Raw genomic sequence first — 17,348 nt, forward strand, 5'->3', positions numbered from 1 at the left:
CCACATTAAAGTTTTTTAGAAACACGTAACGAACGAATTTCACAAAACAAAATGTGTTGGACATCCACGTTGCATCCAGATATCTTTCAGCAAAGTACTGCGTTGGTAAAAAAAACTTGCACTTTGCACTAAATGTTGGCGTGGCCAGAGTCTTTTATGAAGTTATTCTGCTTGAGAGATGCAGAGCCCCTGTATCCGGAAGTTGCGTCAGAAAGTGGTAAATTCAAACTTCTGCAAGACGGGAAAGCAGGCAAAAGGTAGAAAGATGCATTGTTCCCTTTTATGACAGAACCGTGAAATGTTGTTTAATTATGTGTTATTAACCTCACTAGCAAAGATACTGTTAACTGTTTACTTGGGTGTTGTTGATGTCATAGAAATGTGAGTTATTATACTGACTTCGTTAGTTAACGGCACGCTAGCCAGCTTTGCAACGTTGGCTAACGTTAGCGTAATTTCAACCAAATACCCTTGATTACTAACTACTGCCGAAAGAGTTTAGGTTATATTCGCATAAGGTATTTAATTTGTTTGAGAGGCAATGGGTAGCTTCTAACGTTACTGTTACAGCAAGTTTGCTCATTTTGCTGAATATGGCAAGTAACGTTAGGGTTTTTAAATAAATTATATTTTGACATTAAAAATGTTAATTAACCAGTTCCTGCGAGCCCTAACCGTGAGCCCTAACTGTTAATTAATGGATTTCGTGTTCTATGTTCTAGTTTTATGGTTTGGAATATGCCTTCAGAAGACGCTGCGCAGCTGTTTAAGTACTATGAAGTCTACGACACTATTGGTTCAGGTGAGAATCTTCAAGTGAATGGGAGGCTATTTTACATAGCTGCTACTGTTGACCGTAAATTCACTTGGTTGAGATGTGTTACACCAAAAATATTTTGCAGGTGGCTTTGCCAAGGTTAAACTTGGCCGGCACATCCCGACAGGACAGAAAGTGGCCATTAAAATCATGGAGAAGAAAACCCTTGGGGTGAGTTGAATGTGGGCTTTCACTTGAGCTTTGTGCTGGTGTACTGTTCTGTGGAGGATTCTGCCCACATATTCTTTCACTGATCATAGTAAAGTCCAGGAACCAAGGTGGTGAAATGTACTTCCTCGTCAGCTTTCCATCTTTTTGTTTCCAGGATGATTTGCCTCGTGTGAAGACTGAAATTGAAGCCATGAAAAACCTGAGTCACCAACATGTGTGTCGTCTCTACCATGTCATTGAGACCAACAGCAAGATCTACATGGTGCTGGAGGTGTGCTGCTCTCACTCTTAACCTGTATTTGATCATATTTACTTATGAGTAGTGGTAAATAGACTAATACAAGTGTTTTTTTAATTCTGTTTTGTTAAATTGTACTCAATGCACTGCACTGTGTTTTTCATATTCAGTTGAATTGATAATTACTGTGTGACCTTTAAATAAACACTGATTAATGGTGCACTACCGCTTTTTAAAACTAGTTTAGGTTATGTTTTCATTTGGTGATGTGAGTGTGATACTGGAAATTGTTCTTGTGATAAATGTACTGTAGATGAAACATACCATTGCTATGTAGGATCTGGCTGTTATGTTTGCCATAATGTTAATTCATCTGTTGCTCCCTGTCTTAATGTATCTGTTTATCTTACGTATACTCTTTTCCATGGTCACACACATTGATTGAAGTATTGTCCTGGTGGGGAGCTTTTTGATTACATCATTGCGAAAGATCGTTTATCAGAGGAGGAGACACGTGTGTTCTTCAGGCAGATTGTGTCTGCACTTGCGTATGTCCACAGCCAGGGCTACGCTCACAGAGATCTGAAACCGGTGAGTCAGTCGGCATGCTGCGTAAGCAATTATTTTAAACTTGTTTTTCAGTTTTTACAATTTAACTTTTTTAAACACAGGAAAACCTGCTTATTGATGAGGATCACAACCTAAAGCTGATCGATTTTGGCTTGTGTGCCAAACCCAAGGTATTGTGAGCTTGATTTATTGTCTTCAACTGAGTTTGACTGATGTTAATATTAGGGATGGGAATTGTCATTGAATGCTTCAGACAACATTAAAATGTAAGAAGATGCTATATATTGCTGTGGAATGAACAGTAAGCCTATTGCTTATCGTTAGATTTTTTATTTTATTTTTTTTTGATGCTATCGTCGAGTTCGAGGAGTGTTATGGACTACGTCTGACAGAGCTTGTGGTTGGTTGTGTCATTTCAGGGAGGGTTGGGAGATGAGCTAATGACCTGCTGTGGAAGCCCAGCCTATGCTGCCCCTGAACTCATCCAGGGCAAAGCATATATTGGATCTGAGGTGAGTGTATTCCCCCTCGTCTGAAGGCAGAAAGATATCCGAGTCTGATTGACCTTTGTATTCATTTTGTGTTATGTTCTGTGTGGGTTTGTCACAGGTCTTCATATATGGCAATTCAGCCTACACTATAGAACAGTGTTTCTCAAACCTTTTAATACCAAGGACCACTTAACCAATAAAAAAAACTCACGGACCACATAACTAAAAAAAGAGTAGTACCTAACAGTATATTACACAATAGGCCTACTCACTGAACCACCTTGCTTATTGTGTCGGAGGATTAATTTGATTTAAACTGGCATATCTTACATAGACAGTGTTGCAGAACTGTTTGGATTTACATATAAGTTGGTTCAATATTGCATCTATACTATATTTTATCATGTCTGCTCGCAGACCAATTGGGATAGCTTGTGGACCACACTTTGAGAAACACTGCTATAGAAACACATGCTGCCATAAGAAAACTACCAACATTACCAATATTTTCCCTTTTGTCGATTGTAGGCTGACGTGTGGAGTATGGGGGTGCTTCTGTATGCACTGATGTGTGGGTGTCTCCCCTTTGACGACGACAACTGCATGGCCCTGTACCGAAAAATCACAGTAAGGCTTTTCATGAAAACAGCTGTTTGCAACGCCCAGGGGGGTATTCCAACATGGCTTAGTGACAAACCTGAGTAAGTTAACTCAGAATAAAGGCCTATTCACACCAAGAACAATAACTATAACCTTAACGATAAAAGCGTTCACACTGAACAACGATAAACAAAGTCTCTCCTTGTGTTAATGAATGCGATGGTTAAAATTTGATGGCTTCTGATTGGCTGTTAGCTTTTTATCTTTCTGAAAATCGCTCTGAAAGTGATCCCGAACGATAACGTTCTTCATGACGTTATCGTTATAGTTTATGTGTGAACATCGTCATTCATATTAACAAGAACAATATTTATTTATAGTTATAGTTATCCTTATTGTTCTTGGTGTGAATGGGCCTTTAGTGGTAAACCTCCTAATAGAAGAGCTGCATGACTTCATTCTCCTAATAAAACAATGCCATAGGGCTCTTGTTGTAGTAGGTTTACCACTTTCTCTGAGTTAATTTACCCAGGTTTGTCACTAAACCATGTACTTGGGATACTCTGATATGAATACTTGAAAGCACTGACTGACTCTCTCTCTCTCTCTTCCCCCCCCCCCCCTCCCTCAGAGGGGTAGATATAACAATCCTCCCTGGCTCTCACCCGCCAGCATCTTACTCCTGAATCAGATGATGCAGGTAGGTGTTCTGAATGCAGTGTGTCAGTCTTCACCCTGTTAATGTTTCTAGAGTGTACATGTTGTATGGTGTAACTGTGAAGCGTTGTTCCTGCATTTGTCCTCTAGGTGGACCCCAAGCACCGTCTGACAGTCAGGCAGCTGCTGGCTCACCCGTGGGTAATGGAAGGATACAGCACCCCTGTGGAGTGGCACAGCAGACGACCAGTAAGATCAAATCAATTTTTCTATTTTTAGAATCCCTCATCTATAGCCTCTGATGAGTCTAAAACCATGCACATTATTTGATAAAGATTTTGTATTCGTATTCACATCCTGACTATTGTAGTGTTGGTAACCTTTAGTTTCATTGGCCTCTCTGTCTGATCTCTTAGGGTCATGTTGCTATCAGTATATTGTTTTGTTTTTAGCAAGTTTTTTTTAGCATTTTCTCCACTGTGTGTGTCCAGTTGGGTCATGTAGATGATGACTGTATCACAGAGATGGCTGTTCACATGAAGCGTTCCAGACAAAGCACCATTCAGCTCGTGTCGGAGGTACTCTCTCCATCCTCACCCTCTTCTGTTGACCTGTGGTGTAAATGATTTGGGTCAAATTGACCACTAGATGGCAGCACCTAATCTCCTGTACATCTGCACATCCCACATCTCAGTATCCTCTGTCTGATTGCTCCTTATTGTTGTCATTCTATGTGAAGTGGAGGTATGATCAGACCACAGCCACATATCTGTTGCTGCTGGCCAAAAAGCACAGTGGTAGACCTGTACGCCTCATGCCAGACATAGCACCTCAAGACATTCTCTTCTCACCTGTACAAGACACCAGGGTAAGAGGAAAATCTTTTTCAGTTTGCTGTCAGTGTCTCCTCACCCCCATGATTCATCATGCATCATTGTCAACAGTTGTGCTGGACAACAGTCCCACTGATCTTCTTTCTCTCTTTGCATCATAGTCTTTGCTGTGAAGAGACATTTTTTCTTGTCAGAGGTGCTCTGTGATTGGAGCCTTAAAGCTTTGTGTGACACTTCTGTCTTCAGACCATGAGGAACCTTCATTTCAACGAGGAGGAGGATCAGACTGAGCTGGTGGTGGTGGGCTCCTGTCCCACTGGCTGGTTTGAGAAGGACAAGCAGTGGCTCCCCCTCACCCCCAACAAAACGCACGCACCGCACCCGGTCAGAACGTCTTTCACAGACTCTGCCTCTGCAGTCACTTATTCTTGCTTTTGTCTTGTCTTGTCTCACTTGATTGAAGTCATTCTTGCTCTCTTAGACTAGTGTATATATTACTTTCCTACAGCAACTATTTTCACTAAATGTAAAAGTTTATTGTCTGTATATGTGTTTTTTTTTTTTTTTTTGTTTTTTTTTTATTATCAGATCTTGTCTAAATTTTTTGTTTGTCATAGGGGGCCATCAGTCACTCAGCAGAGAAAAGGCGGGATAACAGAGATCACTCCCCCAGAGACAAGCCACACCCCCGCAAACAGGAGCAACACAATAGGGCCAGAGAGAATAAGGAAAACATGGTTGTGACCAATAACAGTGGGGATGTGTTTGCTCTACCTGCCCCAAGAACCCCAATTATCAGCAAGAAGAACCGCTCAAAGAATGGCCCAGCCACGCCAAACACTTGCAACAGTAATGCAGGTATGGTCACAGTCAGGGGCAAGTCTGGTGCGCTACATAGACACAGAAATGTAGCGTGTGCTAGTGTGGTAGGCAGTCTGTGCGCTACATAGACACCGAAATGTAGTGTGTGCGCTACATAGACACAGAAATGTAGTGTGTTCTAGCGCGGTAGGCAGTCTGTGCGCTACATAGACACAGAAATGTAGCGTGTGCTAGCGCGGTAGGCAGTCTACGCCCGTAAGAGTCCACTCTCCATCCTCGTCAGCGGTCATCATCTCCAATGTGTCATACACGCATTTGCAAATAAATTGTATTTCCTAATCGGGCCAAATTAATTGAGTGTTTTTCTATGAGGAGTTGAGTGATATTTCTTGATGTGGTGTTTATTAGGAAGCTGTTTATGATGATTATCACTGGCATCTCAGGTGTGCCCTTTTCCAATTATGAGAATGGGAAAGCAGCGCGTTGCATGTGAGGAGACGATAAAAGCAATTATGCATTTTATCATTAAATGGTGAAATATGTAATGACTTGTTTAATTTCACCCAGATAAGGTTTTTTTCTGTGGAGGTAATGTCATATTTCACCAAGAGACTCTGAGCCAGAGAGATCCCCTCTCCTCTGGTAATAAGAGAGACAATATTCACAGTAAAAGGAGTCAAATTCATTGCTTTTTAGAAAATACTCATTTTCAGAGGAGAAATATCCTATAGAATTCCTGCAGCATGGTCTGACCTGACACAATAATGGCCATATTAGATAGTAACTATAATGGTTGTTGTGCTTTAGACAATGTAGTACATACAAACATAATTAGGTCCCAAGCTGATTAGTTTTTATCGTTTGTTGATTTTTATTGTGTAGGTTTTCCTAAACTGAAGTACAGTGCTAAAATGTAGTTCATGTTTAGATGGACATGTAGTTCATGTTTAGATGGGGTTGTTTCACCTTCGGTCCTGATTAAGTGTAATTTCATTCCTGGAGTGAAGTATTAGCAGTATATTTTCTTTTACTGCAGCCTCTGTACTAAAGTAGTGCAGACAGGTCTTGATGGGCTACGGTCTACAGGTTCAGAGACATGAGTTCAGGTTGTCATAAGAGTGACCAATGATTTGTGTCCTCATAGGCAGCCTCCGACAGCACTGTCTGGAGAAGTGCACTGGGGATTTGTGTGTGTGTGTGTGTTTGTTTGTTTGTGTGGGACCCACACTCCCATGTTGACAGATAACATGTATCTCTGTGGAAGTGTACTGGTTGGTGACCCATGTTCCTTGTGAATGCGTGTGTGTAGGCAGTGCCTGTACGGAGCAGTCTCGGGGGAGAGCACTGGACCTGCCGCTTTACACTACAGAACTGGAGGCCCTCGTGCTCAGCCCAGAGAGGAGGTGAGGACAAGTGCCCACCAGTGAGGATTAAGAGAAGGGTGCACAATCACAATCACATCAGTCAGCCATTTTAAAGGGTGCATTCTCTTTTAAGTGCAGTTTTATGAAGAGTTCAAAGACATTAAAGATAATTTATTCCACATTTACATTTATTCTATGTTAAACTATGATATATTTTATATATTCTGTATTTGGAAATTATTGAAGGAAATGTTAAGACTTGACAAATCTGAAGCTTATTATTATTATTATTATTATTATTATTTTGTTATTTGCAAATAATTATGGGAACTGGATGCACCAAATTTTATATGGTAGTAGGCAATTGTTATCCAGCACATAAAGATCATGTTCTACAAATCACAGGTGCTCTTTTAATCACACCTTTCCTCTCTGCTGCAGCTTTAAGCACTTTATCTCCGATCTCCCCTGGGCTTCATTGTAATGCAAGTTATCTAGCAACCCCCTCAGGATTCATTCTCTTTGTTCTTAGAGAAAGGAATGAACCTGCCCAAGGCTTTATTAGCTCTTCAAGATTTTAAAAGCAAATGGAAAACCCCTGCATCTCACTCTTGCTGTCTTAGGTCTCGCTCACTGGACACGGCTGGCTGCCAGAGTGACAGTGCACAGAAGCGTAAGGGAGGAAAGGTGTTTGGCAGTTTGGAGCGTGGGCTGGACAAGGTCATCACCATGCTCACTCCCAGCAAGAAGAGGGCACTTCGCGACGGGCCCCGTAAGATCAAGGTGGGCCTCGGCTTCTCCTCTCGTCTCTCTTCAGTTCTGATCTCTGCACCTCACGGATCCACTGGTGTCTGCGGTCTCCATCTGACTGTCCCTCTCTGCCCCTTTACTCCCACAGGCCCAGTATAATGTGACCCTAACCAGCCAGACCAGCGCTGACCAGGTGCTCAACGAGATCCTTGGAATTCTTCCAGAGAAAAATGTGGACTTCGTACAGAAAGGGTTAGATTTTTTTAAATGTCCTTTCTCACGTCACTCTTTCACTCATTCTTTCATCAGTTGTTTCTCGGTTTCTGACAGTTGCCTCATTTCTTTCTTTCTTTCTTTCTTTCTTTCTCTCTCTATCGGGATAAAAACAGACAAATTTGTTCCTGTTATAAAGCTGTTAATTCTAACAACTACTAATTCTAACTTCCTCCATGGAGCTCCCCCTACCGCTTTGGGCTGCATATTTCATAACCTTCTCTTTGGTATTTCCACTGGCTCTGCCATCATGAGAAAAAAAATGAAGTCAATGAAGCCGCCGTGGCTAACTGGTGCTTGAATGGGGCATGTGTATGTCCAGAGGATTCTAAGCATTTTGTGTTTCTCGCTCGTTCTCGCTTCTCACGGGACTTCTGGGTTCAGACACTGCCAGGACGCTAGTGCACATCTTGCAAGGCTGGTTTTCCGCTAGGAGACGGTAGAGGGAGCAGGGAAAGCCGGCATTCTCGCCACAACAGGTCATTTAACCATCACAGTGATTTCTAAACAGCTTCCCTCTGATACTTCACTTTTCTTTATTCTGTCTTTATGCGCTCTCAAACTATACCTACACCATGCACGCCTGTGCTCTTCCAAACCTCACCATGCATGCCTGTGCCCCATCCTCCCTTGGTTGGTTTGATTCAGCCAGTGTTTTTTACTGCTTTCTTGTGTATTAACTGCATTGCATTTAAACCACAGGACGTTTAATTCAAATAAAGAAAAAAAAAAACCTGTATTAACCACACTTGTGTATTAAAGGAGAATTCCGGTGTGATATTAACCTAAAGTGTGTTGAAACATGATACCGAGTGTGAACGTATGTCTCATAGCTCATCTCGACTTGTCCCCTGCACTCAGAAATCTGGCGCTAGTTAGCCGATGCTACCAACAGTTTTTCGATGGGGGTGCCTCGGGCATCGGCCTAGCCATGCAAATAAATCGCTGTTTTACATTTACCATTTACAAGGCTCAAAGTAGCTCCATACTTCATTGGTAGACTTCCAAGGGCCTTGACATTTAAAACGAGACATTGAGAACTTTGAAAAAGCACTGGTAGTTTATGTACAAGACGATTTATAAAGTCAGTGCCTTCAGGAAGTTTACTGTTCGCCGCCATCTTGAACTTAGTCACGATAAGTCGAGCGACAAGTACGAATGAACAGGTATGATAAGGGATCAGATTCCAAAGATAATTCTGTGGAAATGCATGGATTTCAGCATGGATCCATGCATTTCCATGGAATTATCTTTGGAATCTGATCCCTTATCATACCGTTCATTCGTACTCGTCGCTCGACTTATCTATGTCTCTGATTACCTTTGTAGTTATTACTGTAAGACTGGTATTAGTCTGTAGCTGATATTTGACTCCTCTATTCCTTATTTAATTGTCATTGACCCTCCCACAAATGACAAGAATATCATTAAAAATATTTTATTTCTTTATTATTTACTTGAAAACATGGGTCTACACCTTGTGTTTCAGGTCAGTATTTGCATCACTGCCTCTCGGGTACCAGCTGAGCGGTTGCCATGACAAATAATGCTCTTTCTTTTCCTCTCCCTGTCCTTCTCTCTCCCCCCATCAGATACAAACTAACATGCAGGACCCACTCGGACTTTGGGAAAGTGACTCTGCATTTTGAGTTGGAGGTGTGTCTGCTCCAGAAGCCTGAGGTAGTGGGCATTCGACGGCAGCGGCTGAAGGGTGATGCCTGGGTCTACAAACACCTGGTTGAGAGCATTCTGTCCACCTGCAGTGTCTAACCACTAGCCGTCCCCTCTTTATTTTAAATGCATTATTCCGCTCTCAACACCCTTCTCCTAGGCTGTTGATGCTAGACATCTTGACTGTTAGGGCTGTTTCCAAAAAGAGATGGCGCTAAGGGAGATCTTATTGAGGGTTAATTAGAGACCCAATGTGTTTTATTGTATCATATTTGCTTTCTTCCTCTGTTCAAAGCATGTCTTGCAAAAAATATCTGTGTAATGCACTACCTAGAGCTCTCAACCAGCCCATGGTACCTCTGAGTTAATTTGAACACAGATCTTTTTTGTAGCAACAATTTTATTTATATGCACATTTATATGTACTTACCACATAGTTGTGATTCATCCTTGCAAATCATGTCATTTCTTTGTACGTTCACTAATTCTTTTACATTTATTAATCTGTTAAATAAAAATATGTTGTGTTATTCTTTGTGAAGAATAAAATGTGTGTACAGTACAGTGTGTGGATATTATTATTTTTTGTTTAATGGTATTATTGGTTTGAGATGTTCCAAGGGATACAAGGCAGCGATATCCAGGTTCTCTTTTCAGAACTTGCGAATGCCTTTGGATCTGTGCCTCAGTCTGCTGTGGATGGCATTCAGCTTTCAGGTTCCTGAGAAGATCTCATTAGTTAGGGCACATTTTTTAAGGGTATTCAGTTGTGCACAAATAATAACTCCACATTCTGGCAGCATTTGAAGGTGGGTGTTATGGCGGTAATTATAATATAAGGACATGGAAATGGTTTGCTGGTGAAAGACTACTGGATGGAACCTGGCTACTACCCATCCAGCCTTATGGGTGACATGACCAACCGCTCAGCGTAACCATCGGCTGTGATGGTGTGTTCGTTCGTGGGGTCTGGCAATAATGGGATCGTTTCCAATGATGCCATCGTTCATCAGACTGCGATGGAAAGCAGATTGAAGATCCTTCATTACTCAATCACTGCTTAGATCACTCCTTAGAACACAGTTAATAATAATGAAGATTCATGTTATCGGGAAACTGGGCCCTGAAGTTAATCTTAACATACTTCTTTATGAGCATTTTCCAACTGAAAGATGATGCATTAAAATTGTTCTTCCAACGGCCCGCGTTCATACATTATGCTTTGTGGTGGGAAAAACAACAAAGGTTAAAACATGCACACATGAATCCTAAATAAATGCCTGTAGGCCTATTTCCTCAAAAGTATGGCGTGATATGAAAGTCCACAACTGGACAACAGTCATCTTCTCAAGTTTCCCAGGTTTTGTTCCCACGTTAGGTAGAGTTTGCAAAGATTTTTCTGTTGAGAAAAAACATGTTCTCCATTATTCCTAGTCCTCATGATCTCACCATTAGCCAAGTTGAATCATCATCTGAAGGTGAAACTGAGCAAATGTGTTTGGAGAATTCATTGTTGAGCCTATGAGTTCCATAGAGATAACCTTCTTGCCTGGTGAGCTTAAGTTCTGGTGCTTACAGTTAGGGACTTTGCCATGTGTCCAATGGCCTTTGTGAAATAGCCGTTTCAGAGGTGATGAAATGTGAGAGAATTGTTAATAATGAGGTTAAAAAATGGCTTGAGATGGCACGTTGTCAAGTAGGCTATAGTATTGTATGGAAAGAGAATATTGGAGTTACCCATGTAGATCAGATGTGCTAAGACCAGTCTGGAGATGACTAAGCAGGACTGCCATCCATAACACTGTTCCATCAGTGAAAACAGGGAAAAGGTGGAATCCACGGGAAGCAGTTAAGCATGCTCAAGGTACACTGCTGCATTGGGATATTTTTTGGCAGCGAATAAGAAAAGGAAGCTTTCTAGACGTTTAGCTGTGTCTCGAGCGAAACAAGGGCAATGTATGAACTGGCATATTGAGAAAAGGAAGATCAGTTGAATAGAAATAACAATGGGTGATGAATGCTGATGGTATTAAATTTATTGCCACTTATTATGATCTTCCTACTACAGAAATGGCTGGTGAAGATGGAAGCTGCAAGCTGGGTCATTTAAGGGATAATGTATTGTCCGCCGGTAATTATCAGAAAATAAGTCCCGACAGGGAGAACAGAACCCCAACGCGCAGCGGAGACATTGACAGCGGTGATTATATACTTTGCCGGTGATTTATGTAGATTTAACATAGGCCCGAACGTTGGCCCATTCATGTGAATGGAACTTTCTGCAGCACTCTGAAGAGCCGTGTAATAAGGCTCTTTAAAGCATTATTCTGTCTGGCTATAAAACTAGTTTGACCCAAGATCGCTTCACCTGGAGACTTGTGGAGGGCGGTGAGTGTCCACGCTAGACACCATTGTTGAGCTTTCTGGAGGTGTTGTGGACCAACAAAACACAGATGAGAGAAGTCTGCTTGAAAACGCGTAATGCTCACTGCTCTGTTGGTGATTTTCTGTTTTGTTTTATGTGTGTGTTTTGGACTTTGTTGAAGAAATAAAGAAACTTCTTCCTCATTACGAGGAGAGTCCAACAATGCTACCATGTCTACATAAGGCAATGCCTTTTTTAAAAGCACTGGACACTTTTTTGAGTAAAAAAAAAAGTCAGTGGCTAATGGCAAAAGATTAGGGGGGGGGGGGGGGGGGGGTTGGAGGCACTTAATAATTCTTAATTTACATAAAAATACAGTTCCAATGATACCAAATATGCCTTAACTATGTATTTCCACCTTCAACTAATTCACTTAGACTGGAAGGGAAGCTTGGGAACACAGCCAAATGTAATTTATTCAAGCCCTTTTGATTTTGCACCTTAGGACACAACAGTTCTCAACCATGACAAATATTAATGGAAGTTAGCTGACTGCAGCTACTGTGACTGGACGCAAGAAAGCAAGAATATGCAATGGAAATGTTGTAGCTGCACTGGGGCAAGAAAGCAAGAATATGCCATGGAAATGTTGTAGCTGCACTGGGGCAAGGTGAGGGAAAATTCTAAAATGACCGAAGGTCCATGTATGCTGGATTCTCTTCAAAAAGATTCTGAGGCTGGAAAAAGTGGCCGACTTCTGTAAGCTGTTCTCTCAGTGGACTGTGTCTGACAAGCTTTGTGGATGTGAAGCTTGAGAAGTTCAATGTGGGTTGCATGGAGACAGATCCTTGAGGTAGGTATTTGCATCGTGATTGATCAGTGTCTTTTTCTGCCATATGTGCATAAGTGTCACAGGCTTATTGTCTCCATGCTGTGAGTAAGTCCATGGAGCATCTCCATGTTGTGTGTTCATGTAAATTCAGCTGTTGATTGATAGTTAAGCATTAGTGATGCATGCATAAAATAACAATTAAAGGTGGGTTGTGTTTGTGTGTGTGTGCGTGTGTGTGTGGTGAAAATGTCAGTTTATCAGTTGTGTGTGTGTGTGTGTGTGTTATGAAAACATTAGGGGGGGTGTACATTAGGGCAATGATGGAGGTGCGTGTGTAGTTGTGTGTATGTTTATTAGGCATTGTTGGGAGTGTTCTGTGCAAAGTGAAGATTGTCTGCTTATTAGATTAATGCTTTGAGTGCTGTGTGTGTGTGTGTGTGAATAAGTGTGAGTGTTTTATTAGGGTAATGGTGGGGGGTGAACTCGCCACTCAATTCTACCCTGCTGTTCCAGCAGTAATAATGACTCCTGCTGGTCAGGGTGGGTGGGTCAATGTGAGCCAGATGCAAGAACAGACGGTACCTGTCACACACACACACACACACACACGAAGAGAGAGAGAGACGCACACATCTTACTATAACTGACAACCCCACCCCTTTGCCAGTCTCCTTCACTTCTTTGTCATTTTGTCTTTCATTTTCTTTTTCATCCCCCTATTGCATTGTTTAAAACCACTTGAGAGTGCATCCGTATTTGTCAAAAGCAAATGTTACAGTTATGCCAACACTGCAGGGGGCAGCACTTCTCATGCAGCCCGCCTATGATAAGTTGCAGGACTTTGCATACCAACAAATGAATTCAGACTTCACTGCCCTCATTTGTATTTTTCATTCAGTCCTGAAGAGTTAAAAACTCTTCCATGTCCCTTTAGCTTATGCATTCTTTAGGTGTGGCAGTCTTTGAAAGCACTTTTGCTAACACATGATTTGCTTTCCCAGGCGGATTGTGGATTTTCTGATTCTTCCCTTGTGAAATCCATCTTGAGGTGAGTTGAGTTCATGGGAGATTTAGTGCAACATATCCTGACTACTAAGAAAAGTGGTATTAAAATAGATTTGTGACTGCATTTCTATCCCCTTTACAGGATATCTGGAATGAAAGCATTTATATGTGTCCTGCTCTGTTTTTCATTTATACTGTGTGAGTGCTTTATCTCTCTTATGTTTCATCTGGTCTAGCATTGCATATGAGGTCACTTGAACACTTGAAAAAGGAAGGAAAATATACACAATCAAAATAAATCTTTAAATCATTCCAACAGTGACCAGTGTGAGAATCACATGATGTTTTTGGTGCTATGTTTTTGTTAGCAGTAGTTGTCATAAAGCCGTAGAGGTGACACCTTCTCTAAAGCAGGATTCATCATAGTGTAGTAGCTATATCTATTTTATGTCCCAGTGTTTCAAGACTATTGGAAATCTGAGGTGCAGTCCTCTTCTGATGCAGCGCGGGACATCCACAGCCGCAGCACATCGGTATGCATGCTCTCACACACACACACACCAGTATCAGTAGCACCTCTTCCTGTTTACTAGTCAGTGTGTGACTGTGTCTTGTGTTTGTGGCAGCAGGGGCTTGGAGGTGTGAGAGTGGTGTCCCTCTCGGTGTCCTCTCTGCTCTTCGGCTGGACTCTGCTGGCTGACCTTCTCAAATTCCTCCTCATCTCTCCATGGATGATTCTCAGCTCTGTGTTTTACGCACTCCTTGTGTTCCACTGGTTCTTTGTTGGCCTGATATCCTCGGTCAGCTGGGTTTTCCTGCAGATTGGACTCTATTTTGCACATGTGATCTTAATAGTCGCTGTTCTTGGTGTGCTGGCTGTGCTCTGGTCTGGAATTTGAGTTAATAAAGGGCTTAAGAGCTAAACAGTTCCACAGTCTTGGCTAGAGCTGAATTGAAATGTACAAAACACACTGCTGGACTTTGTGTTCCTTTATTAGTATTGGAGATAAAGACAGGATTGAGTGTGTGTGGACAGTGCATGGCCAGAACTGAGTCCAGCTGAGAGCTGCTCATATGTCAGACCAGCAGTAGATTGAGTTATCAAACAACAGAACCCTATGCTGTAACCATCATCGTTGAATTATTCTGTTTGTGTTTGTGACAAGTCTGGATTAAGAAGTTTAGTAAAAGGTAAAAGTAGGCCTACTATTTACTTCTAAAAAAGTTTAGAAGTAAATAGTAGGCCTACACTGATTTTACTAAATTGTGTGCTCATTTGACAAAAGTGCACTATTCAGTAAAACATGCACATGATTTATTAAAACGTGGGCACAATTATGTGAAACGTGTGCTCAATTTAGTAAAATGTGTGCACAATTTACTAAATTGAGAACACAATCTAGTCAAATGTGAGCATGATTTAGTAAAATGAGCGCACATTCTCTGGATATACACAAAAGAATATCTTGCAATGACATCTCCGGTGTTCCGTACATAACACACGCATGCACAGTCATGTTCAAACCTGTACACAATACATATTTCTAATATACGTGAGTTCTGTCTGCTCCGTGACAGATGTGAGTCTATTTCTGTTATAGTCTAAGAAAGTTCATCAGAAAATAGAACAATGCCTTTACAGAATTTACTACTTATTTTACGTAGATATTCTAAAATGGCCTGAACAAAAATGTTGGTCAAATGAAAGCAAAGGAAGGGTCTGAGCGAATCAAAAATAAAATATACACGTGTTAAAGGCAAAGGCTATAAGACCATCTCATACACTTGTTAAAGGGAAAGGCTATTAGACCATCTCATACACGTGTTAAAGGGAAAGGCTATAAGACCATCTCATAACAGCTTGATATCCCTGTGACTACAGCTGCAGATATTATTAGGAAGCTTAAGGTCCATGGAACTTCCTTTTATAGTTGACCTCATACAGATAGATGGATAGTGTGAATTGGAAGACGAAGAACTAGAGTGATCATACAGTTGTGTCTGATCGCCTCATTGGTAGCTTTCTGGACAACTGTGGGCTCCCTGGAGGATGATGAGCGAAAAATATTTAAAAAGCCAGACTGGAAGTGATTAAAATTGTTAATTCACAATCCTTCTGGGAGAAAGGATTTTTGGACTGATGAGGGAAAACTAGCTTTTTGGCAAATCACATCAGCTCCAGTATGTTCACATGAACAAAATAAAAAAAAACTTTCAAAGAAAAGAACATACTGTGAGACATGGAGGCTGGGTTATGTCCTGCTTTACTGAGTCTGGCATGGAGTGACTTGAATCTGTACAGGGAACAGTGAAATCTCAAGAATAGAAGGCATCCTGGGGTGAGACATACTGCCCAGTTTCAGAAAGCTCTGTCTCATGCCTAATGCATCTTTCGACAGGATAATGACTTAAAACGCACAACTCAACGCACTTGCGCTTGGGCCTTGAGATGTGACTCCTATTGAAAACTATGACAGAGCTGAGACATTGGAAGTCAGAAGTCTCACTCAATTCAATTCAATCAATTTATTGTCATTCAGCATGTTTCACTAGCCTAACTCCAGTTGTACCTTGGCCTACTCAGGGAGAGTGGGCCAAACAACCTATTGACAGATGCAGGTGTCATTAAGTGTTACACAAATGCTTGTTGGCAATGATTGTTTCATCACAATGTTGTCCATGGCATTTTCATTTTTTATTATCTAAAATATTCCTTTGAACAGAGAGTCTGATTTGCATTAAATATGGGATAAACAATTTTAAAATGTCAGTTTCAAAGCCTGCTGTTGGGATGGTGCAAGAGCCATCCTCCCTCTTCCAAAGGATTGTGTAGTCTAAGGATATGGGTCAGGAGTTGGGCTTGTTGTTTGTTTGAGTGGGTTGTTTCAAAAAAAGTAAAAATGTTTTTTTATGACAAAGATTTTTTGATCGTTTTCTGATGTTCTTTAGAAATCTTGCTCCCTTGTGCGCGTTTCATCTAATATCAGTAAATGTGAAAAAAATGTTTTACCTCTTATTGTGTAATTTGAAGATGTTCTTGAAAGTGTGTGTGTGTGCGTGTGTGTGTCTGTGTGTTTGTATGCACATTGAGAGAAGGAAAGAGACAGACATGCAGGGAGATTTATGACACTAGAGGACTCCTAATTATCATAAAGACTGGCCTAACTCACTCAAGCAGAGAATTAAAAACCTTAATTGTGCTGTCACCCTTGCTCTCTAGCCCTCTCCTCTCTTCCTCCTGCTCCTTGTCTCTCCCTCTCTTACTCTTTCTCATTCAGTTACTTCTCTTTCTTCCACTGCAATTTCTAAATTCAAATTCTGGGTGCAGCACTGGCAGAAATGAATGCTTGAAGGATAGTTTTTGCTACAGAGGATTAACAAAGACATTAAAAGTAACAGGATTTATTCAATCCTGTTTTAAACATCTAACAAACAAATAATCAGCTGGCCTGCATTTTGTGGGACTCTCTCTCTCTCTTTCTCAGATGATGACATCCCTGCACAGCCTGGAAATCCTTTCTTCAGTGCAGATAGTCTACATCTAACAGGTTAGTCTTTCAAACTTAAACATCAAACATCAACATTAAACATCAACAACATTTCTAAAAACCTGGAGGCCTTTACCCATCATAATATTTTGGGTCTCGCAAAATAGATGGTAACGTCTCTGTAGGTACTGCCTGGCAGTGTCCACTAAACATTTACCAGATATTTCCAGATATTTCATGAGTCACCTTTGGCATGGTTGACCCTTTGTTTTGTATGAATGTGCTTCTGCGTTACATGTCTCATATTAAAGAGAAGTGTGTTGTATTGTCCTGCACGTCTGCTATGCTACCTCCAGTTCTCATTTTTGTCATTCTCTCAGTGCGCCGCCCCAAAAGACAAA

The 17,348-nt window shown here is 41.2% G+C and overlaps 1 protein-coding gene across 2 annotated transcripts; it reads left to right on the top strand.

Annotated features, from left to right (window-relative positions):
* Positions 1 to 141: 141 nt before the first annotated feature.
* Positions 142 to 9,773, top strand: melk (maternal embryonic leucine zipper kinase). 2 transcript variants are annotated; one of them, XM_042097637.1, is made up of 18 exons: positions 142 to 257; positions 723 to 802; positions 903 to 988; positions 1,143 to 1,259; positions 1,674 to 1,817; positions 1,898 to 1,966; positions 2,216 to 2,308; positions 2,816 to 2,914; positions 3,519 to 3,587; positions 3,695 to 3,793; positions 4,036 to 4,122; positions 4,284 to 4,412; positions 4,624 to 4,761; positions 4,995 to 5,235; positions 6,509 to 6,602; positions 7,187 to 7,346; positions 7,462 to 7,565; positions 9,179 to 9,773. In XM_042097637.1, the coding sequence occupies exons 1-18, from the start codon at positions 157 to 159 to the stop codon at positions 9,354 to 9,356; spliced, it is 2,088 nt and encodes a 695-aa protein (XP_041953571.1). In that variant the 5' UTR covers positions 142 to 156; the 3' UTR covers positions 9,357 to 9,773. The 2 variants fall into 2 exon arrangements, with proteins under 2 accessions (XP_041953571.1, XP_041953580.1); XM_042097646.1 differs by lacking the exon at positions 142 to 257 and adding an exon at positions 266 to 381.
* The last annotated feature ends 7,575 nt before the right edge of the window (positions 9,774 to 17,348 follow it).

This window comes from Alosa sapidissima, chromosome 1 (genome assembly GCF_018492685.1).
Source record: "Alosa sapidissima isolate fAloSap1 chromosome 1, fAloSap1.pri, whole genome shotgun sequence".
Taxonomy (NCBI): domain Eukaryota; kingdom Metazoa; phylum Chordata; class Actinopteri; order Clupeiformes; family Clupeidae; genus Alosa; species Alosa sapidissima.